This window comes from Lactuca virosa, chromosome 3 (genome assembly GCF_052849685.1).
Source record: "Lactuca virosa cultivar CGN04683 chromosome 3, Lactuca_virosa_CGN04683_v6, whole genome shotgun sequence".
NCBI classification, from domain to species: domain Eukaryota; kingdom Viridiplantae; phylum Streptophyta; class Magnoliopsida; order Asterales; family Asteraceae; genus Lactuca; species Lactuca virosa.
In genome coordinates, this window is record NC_136428.1 from 93,071,030 (window position 1) to 93,079,827 (window position 8,798).

Below are 8,798 nucleotides of genomic sequence, written 5' to 3' on the forward strand. Positions count from 1 at the left end.
GAATGCATGAAAATGACGTTCTTTTTGTAAGTTTGAACGTATTTGCATTGCTAAACAACTTATTCTTTTAGTAATTCTCATAGCATATGATATTCACACAATAATTAGTTAGAATAGAATAACATAAGCATATATATATATATATATATATATATATATATATATATATATATATATATATATATATATATATATATATAGGTTTAGGTTCTATGGAAAACAAAAAACCCTAAAAATCATAAAAATGCATAAAAATGCATAAAAAAAACATCGATCAGTGTATATTCACACTGTGAATCTAAACTGTAAATATTTCAATTTTTAACATTCACAATGTGAAAAAGTTCGATCAGTTCAGTTTCACATTGTAAATCTGACTTGCTATTATGCACACTATGAATCTGAAAAGATTCACAAAAAAAAAAAAAAAAAAAAAAAAAAAAAAAACTCTATCAGTGTAGATTCACACTGTGAATCTAAACTGTAAATATTTCAATTTTTAACATTCACAATGTGAAAAAGTTTGATCAGTTCAGATTCACATTGTGAATCTGACTTACTATTATGCACGCCATGAATCTGAGAACGTTTACAATGTGAATCTAAACAGGTTCAGAATATGAATCTGAACAAGTATCTGACCTGAAATATCATTTTTTTTACACGAATATGAATCTATGTTTAATAAGTACAAAAAAACATGAATTTTGATATATTTATTAATTTTTTCCTATAAAAAAATAGACCTTAATTTTTCAACAAAAAAAATGAAGTGAGTTTTTTTCGAAAAAAAAAAAACGTTCGTTTTTTATATATCATCATGGATCTCTTTGGAAAAAGGACGAAAAATCGTAAACAACGGTATACTCGGTTTTTTTTCGATAAAAACATGGGTTAAAAAAAATTTAAACGAAAAAAAGGAAGTGAGTTTTGTTATAATCCGGTGCATGTGCGTCCATTGTAAAAATCTACAACCCTTCATTTTGCCGTTGATCGCTTTAAATTTCGACGTTTTGGATTGGTCTATTGGTTCATTGATTAATAATGGTTCTCTATAGGTTTAGGTTCTATGGAAAACAAAAAAACCCTAAAAATAATAAAAATGCATAAAAAAATACTTAGAGATCACAAAAAATATTTTTGAATTTTTTTTATAAAAAATCGCAGGTTTTTGTTGAAATTCGCTGAAAAAAAAAAATCAATTTTTATTTTTTATTTTTTATTTTTATTTTTTGTAAAAAAAAAAAATTTCAAATTTTTTTTCACCGATTTTGTATAAAAAGTTGCGATTTTTTCAAAAAAATTTTCAAAAAAAAGTTTTGTGATCTCTAAGTATTTTTTTTATACATTTTTATGATTTTTAGGGTTTTTTTGTTTTCCAAATAACTCTTCCCTATATATATATATATATATATATATATATATATATATATATATATATAGGAGGGTTCAATTGAGAAAAAAAAATGTTGAGAATGGGGGAATCATTCTCAGCCACTCATTTATTTTTGCCGCAAAAGCCTCCGTCGTACCAGCGGAAATGGGAAAGGAATAGACATGTGTTTTCCAACAAAACATGTTTCCTTAAACTATGCTAAGCATTACCTTAATATATACAAAAACATAGTTTTTTCGTTTTTTTTAATTTTTAAGAAGCTATTTTTATCGAAAAATGATTTTAAATATACCAAAATTCATGATTTTTTATTCTCTACAAATAGACATCCATATTGATATAGTTTTAAGATAAAATAAAAAATTTATTTTTTTTATATTTTCAGCTATCGTTATTCATAAGTGAATAAAAATGAATCAGGTTTTTACTACAGTACATTCGTTATTCACTTATGAATAAAAACTATGATTAATTTTTTTTACAATTTAAGTATCATTCATATATGAATATAGCATATAATAAACATAGTATATTCATATTTAAATATTAGACGATGCATTCATATATGAATATAGCATATAATAAACATAGTATATTCATATTTAAATATTAGACGATGCATTCACTTCTGAATATTACATAGTTTATTCACTTGTGAATATTAGATGGTATATTCACTTATGAATATTAGATAATATTTTCATATCTGAATATTACGTAGTATTACATGGTATATCACATGTGAATATTACATAGTATATTCACTTGTGAATATTAGATGATATATTCACTTATGAATATTACACAGTATATTCATATATGAATATTACAAGGTATTTTCACAAATATATATAATTTTTATTTGTTATTCACATATGAATAACATACAGACTTGCATATTTGTTTTTTTGTTTTAATAATCATATACTGATTCAGGTGAGAAAACATATTCATATATGAATATAACGTGGTAATTTAGTTTATGCATTTCATCAAACAGTTGGAGTGCATACAATTTAACTTTTTTAAAAATGTTAAAAACATGATACTTTGACTATTTAAATCTTACAAAATAGTAGATTGATAAAGAATTATATGAAATTTTTCAAAAAAAAACGATTTCATCTTTTTCTAACCTCAATTTTGAAGTTTTATTTGATAATCGATGTTGAATGAATGATATGAAGTGAATTTTTTGTTGATTATCGATGATGTTGATCTAATGACACTAGGAGTATAATTAATCGTAGATGTTGAAGATTTGATCGTATTCAAGCAGAATTGAATGTTGGATTAAAAGAACAAAAAATGAATTTTTGTTGTTAACTGTTGAATCGTGTTGATAAACATGTTATTGACGAAGATCGATGATTGATTAGCACTGGATGATGTTGATGATGGTTTAATTGAAGAAATCTGGATGATTGTTGAAGGTTGGAGGAGAAATTTGGATGATGAACGATCGATTACAGTTGCGTATTTGAGATTGAAGCTTATTATCACATTTACAAGTTTGCCACCGTGTCTTTTTATGCTTAGATTAAATGAGTGGCTGATAATGATTCCCCCATTCTCAACCTTTTTTATTTTCTCAATTGAACCCAAGCTAAATAAGAGTATTTAATTTTACATATATATATATATATATATATATATATATATATATATATATATATATATATATATATATATATATATATATATATATGTAAAATTAAATACTCTTATTTAGCTCTACGTTTATCCAAATATGAATAGGTGATTTTGGTTGTAAGTATCATTTCAAAATTCAAACTTGAATCGAAACAAGAGGAACATCATTTTTTTAAAGTAATGAAAATAGGTACAAATTGAAGTTTCAAAAACAAAAGGCGGCCATACATATTTTTCAACTTTAAACCAATCAAGGTGCCATTTTGTGGACATTGTGATTCTAAATACAAGACTTTTCTTTATTTTCACTTTCCACCTTTATATATATATATATATATATATATATATATATATATATATATATATATATAAAAATAAGAATGATAAGAGTATATATAATAGTACATTCTAATAGAATAATCTACATATTATATTTGTTTGTTATTAAGGTGTGTTTTATTATTATATAATAAAATATAAAGTTTTTTATTTTTTCAAGGATGTGATAGAAAAAATTTAACTTGTATTTAAAAATTTGTTTATTCTGCGAGAAGTAAGTCTCTTTATTAGTTTATGGCTTGCATTTTCATAGAATATCATTATAAAAAGAATGTCATTCTAACAGAATAAAACCGGGTATGATTAAAAATTATGTTAGAATTATTTAAACTAAATTAATTTTAAAAAAATCAAAATTCAAAAATTAAGATAATCAAAGATCCATTAAAATCTGAAAATTTGTTTTTTTAAATTTGGGTTTCCTAATTTTAAGGCAATGCAAATGTACAATATTACCTTTCTTTTAATTAAATGACATTATTCTATTTTTCTTTTATTTAATAATATAGTTAAATCACTTTCTTAAAATAAGTAAAATGATTGGCCCACATTTATGCATACAATAACACAATAATTACTTTGAATAGAATAACCTAAGCCTATATATATATATATATATATATATATATATATATATATATATATATATATATATATATATATATATATATATATATAGGGAAGTCTTAAGGCCGTCCTAATGACGGCCCAGTGTGGTCATGGATAATATAGAAATCTTACTTTCAGATGAAGTTTTCATTGTTGATAGTGTTTAAATATATAGAACTATGTAGTTTCATAACTGAAATGCATCAAATACATTTGACATATGTAATCTATATATATTCTGGTAAGAAATATACAAATAAATAATTTATAAAATACTCATTTAACAAATAATTTATAAAATTATATTACATATATTTTGGAACTTAAATGACAAAAAATTTGGGAACAAAATCCAAGTTTTAGAGCGTCAGAGAATAGAATCACCGAGAACACAAAAAGGATGAAAGCTCCACTATAAATGCACTCCAACTCTATCATGTCCTCATCTTTTTTCTTATGTCACCTAAAAACAACATCAATCATCGATAATGGCCATTGTAAATGAGCTTTTCTACAAAAATCATATGAACTCTCTCACACTGTTCTATCCTTATAGCCCGAGGAAGAAAAGATATTAAAAAATGTCAACCAAATTCAGTGTACATTTGATGAAAACTTATATTTCATAAATTGATTTGTTTGTAGACATAAACAAACCAAACAAAGATTGAGAAAATTGTTTTTGAGTTCTTTAATGAGCTCATTTATTTCATCAGAAGACCATAAATCCAACTAAAAACATAATCAAGACCATAAATGCAACAAAAAGATATAACCAACACTTGTTAATGAGCTTGTTTATTTCATTCCAAAGAGGCATATAAGAATCCCGATGGAGGATTTTCTATTCACTGAATATCGAAAAAGAAGACGAAATTGGTACCTGGTAGGATCAAAACCACCACAAATGGCCAATCTGGTTCTACAACTATTCAAAATAACCCTACAACACAAACTCTTTAATAATGAAGTTAGTATTGGTTGTATACCATACAGGGTAATCGAAATTATTTCCTCCAAAATGTCATAAAAAACCACATCATTTTAACATTTAATTTCAGTTGGGCACAATGAATAAGATTTTATTTCAAAGATAATAAATGCCCTTGTAAACAAAAGGGTAAAACAGGCAGTTACAGTAAGATGGTTCATTCGGTCCAAAAAAGAACATGTTTGAATATATACTTGCCAAAAGAAAGTGCTTTTTCCCATTGTAGTCATCAAGAACAAATGAATTCTTTCAAAGTTGATTGTAAATACCCTAATAATCAAAAAGAGTAAAATCTTCAATTTTTCGCAGTTAGATGGTTCAATCGTTCCATAAAAAAGAAACAGAATTTTGGACATATAAGAAAACCTGATTTTTTTTTCCCATTTAGTCATCAAGAATGAATTTTTCTTTCATAGTTACATATAAACGCTCTTGTAAATAGAAGGGTAAAATAGCATTTACTCAAACTCATAATTGTTCATTCGGTTGGAAAAAAAGAAACATACTATTGAGTGTTGAACATATAATTATGAAGCGAAACCTATTTTCTCCATTTACTCACCAAGAATGAACACGTTTTTTCATAGGTTACTTATAAATGCCCTAGTAAACACAAAGGTAAAATAGCCCTTTACTCATATTCAAAAAGTTCATCCACTCCAAAAAAAACAAACTTAATGTATAAAACACTTACTCTAGAAAATTTTTCTTTATCCACTCAGCAAATAACGCACTATAAAGAAAAATTTCACATACATGGATATGACTTGCAACATTTTCCCTAGTAATTCCACCCATATTTGTCAAATTAAGAATCCTTTTAGGCACATCTTCTGCATAACTTCCACCAAAAAATCAATTTTTAGTCATTTTTTTATACACACCCGACATGTAAAATTAGTTAATTACCAAAATGGACTCACTCTCAATCACCCATATAATTAAAAGTAGCAACAAACTTTCTATGAAGATCAATCTACCAAACAACAGGAGGCTTCTTTTGAGCCTATGGATCATCACTTTCAAATTAAGAATCCATTTTCAGTTCCTTGAACTGATTTATCATAATCGTTGTTTAACTTTTACTTTGGCTTTGATTTTGATTTTGACTCGCCTAATTACATGTTGCATTATGTTACTTAACTGCTCAAGGTGAACTGGCTTCACTAAATAATCACAAGCACCATGAGTAATTCGTTTCGTTATAGGCTTTGGGTCACTGTTTTCTGATAACACTGAAAAAACATTTTGAAAAACTTCACATTTACGAGGGTACCCTTGCTGAAAAAAAACATTTTATTATATTTAACAATATGATTATCTTTTTGCACAATAACACAAAATGATCACCAATTTGTTTCATTGCGAATGTAAAATTGGTTTCTGGAAGGTCGTCCCCACCACAAGAAAACCCATAAAACTGAAAGTGAAATTTTCATTTTGAAAACAAAAAAATCCAATATCGAAATTAATATTGTGAAATTGTTTTCTAATAACAAGATTTTTCATATGATAGTGAAATTATTCATATAGTTAGAAAATTGTTGATAGTTGAGACCAACGAGTTCTAGAAGGTTGAAACCGAGTTCTAGAAGGTTTAAACCATCCATGTTTGTCATATAAACATCACTAATGATGAATTTGAATATGTTTATGTTTTCCCTTAGCATCTACAATGTTGTTATCGCTTAATTCGTGGTTGCACCTATGAAAAAAAGTTCAAAACGAATATACTGTTAACACATAAAGCAATTTTAAGGTCAATGAACTGAAACCCCATTAGGAAAAGGTCAATTTGAAGCACAAAAACTTGGGAAAAAAAACACAAACCTTGATCTTTGCATTTTCTTAGAAGTCCATATGATAACTTCAAGTAAGTTTTCGTCAACAAAAAGAACTCCAATACCAATGTGAAACCTGTCAAATTCATTACCAACGACCATCACTAAGAATTAGTTCAAACGATTCTAGCTAACGCTAAACATGGTAGGAGCATAAGATTATATGACAGATAGAGATAGATGTGTACTATGAAATTTGAAAACCTGAAATTAGGGTTCAATCCAAGTATAACACAATCAAACAAAAACCCCCACCTGAAACTCTGATATAGAGTTCAAAAGTTACTAAAAAACTGAAGTCGGGTCGAGGAGAACAGAAAACATGACCAATGGCTATGAAGAACCGATCCTCAGAGAACTCGATTAATGATGACCTATCCACGATAAATAAAATACGTTTAAGTCATGATAAAAATCTAAGGGATTGGTAATTAGAGAAAAAGGATAATGTTTTCTTATTTTGTTTATTGTGGTGGACTATGGTTTTCGAATCTTACCAGCAAAAGGAATATATATTGCAATTCAAAAACGAATCAAGAAATCACATCTTGAAGGAAACTTAAAAAAAAGATACAAACCTAATCACCATTATTCCAGCTATTCCAAGCTAGTCATCACTGAAACAAATCAAATGAATGAGGTTTACGTTTTACATCCAATTCCTGGATTTTATACAAAAAAACATCAATTAAAAACCAAAATACACAGCTAAATAAATGATGAGGGTCGATGATGATGGTGGTGGTCCATGTATGTGACGGTGACCCTCTAGGGCTTTCCAGAGAGAGAGAGAGAGAGAGAGAGAGAGAGAGAGAGAGAGAAGATCGAAGAAGAAGAAGAAGATAATGGAGTTTTTGGAGACATCAACTAGAAGAAGAAAGGGGAAGCGGTGGTATGGTGATTGGGGAGACGTGTGGGAGAAAACGAGGAAGTGGAGTACAGATGTCCCTCCAGACCTCTTCAACATTAATGACTAAGCTTCAAAAGTAAAGAAAATGAAAAAAAAATAGAAAATGAGAAAACAGGAGGGATCGAAGCATTTGGATCACCCGCTGGTGACGTGTCCTTTTCTGCAAATTCATCAGAATTCAACAAAAATGTTACAAAAACTCTTTGCTAAATTGTGAAGCCTCTGTTCACCTCCACTTATGTGAATTCTTAAGCCATGGGGCTTACTTATATATATATATATATATATATATATATATATATATATATATATATATATATATATATATATATATATATATATATATAATGTGGATGGACAATTATTGTGCGGACGCATGGAGCAAAAAGCAAAAAGCGAGGAGGCCATGCCCCCCCCCCCCCCCCCCCAACCCTTAAGAGGATCCGCCACTGTGTATATATATATATATATATATATATATATATATATATATATATATATATATATATATATATATATATATATATATATCCGGTAATAAATTTTTTTTTGTAGTAAGGTAAGAAGTTTTTTTTTTACATATTTTTTTGACGAACAAAACAAATGTATCACTAGATTAATAAAAAATAACATGATTGACAAAAAAAAATTAAAAAAAAAACATCTTGATGATTCATTTATACAATGATTTTGTTTTTATTCACTAAAAATGTCAAAAAAGAAAATGAATTTTTTCTTAATTTACTTAAAAATGAATAATGAAGATGTTTTTTGGGAAATTTTTTCTTGTGAATCATTTAACTTTTGAATAATCTAATGTTATTTTGTTTGTTCGCTAAAAAAATATGTAGAAAAAAAAACTTCTTACCTTCCTACCATAATTTTCTTCTTATTTAATCTTAGCTCTCTCTCTCTCTCTCTCTCTCTATATATATATATATATATATATATATATATATATATATATATATATATATATATATATATATATATCCGGTAAGAAAATTTTTTTGGTAGGAAGGTAAGAAGTTTTTTTTTCTACATATTTTTTTGACGAAC

General features: G+C 26.8%; 1 protein-coding gene across 1 annotated transcript; it reads right to left on the minus strand.

Moving 5' to 3' along the window:
- Positions 1–285: 285 nt before the first annotated feature.
- Positions 286–6,931, minus strand: LOC145163834 (two-component response regulator ARR18-like). Its single transcript, XM_079082584.1, has 9 exons — positions 6,819–6,931; positions 6,663–6,693; positions 6,328–6,408; positions 6,111–6,269; positions 5,969–5,994; positions 5,745–5,829; positions 4,655–4,729; positions 393–401; positions 286–303 (listed from the first exon to the last, which is right to left on the minus strand). Exons 1-9 carry the CDS (start codon positions 6,929–6,931, stop codon positions 286–288), a joined length of 597 nt encoding a protein of 198 aa, XP_078938710.1.
- Between the last annotated feature and the right edge of the window lie 1,867 nt (positions 6,932–8,798).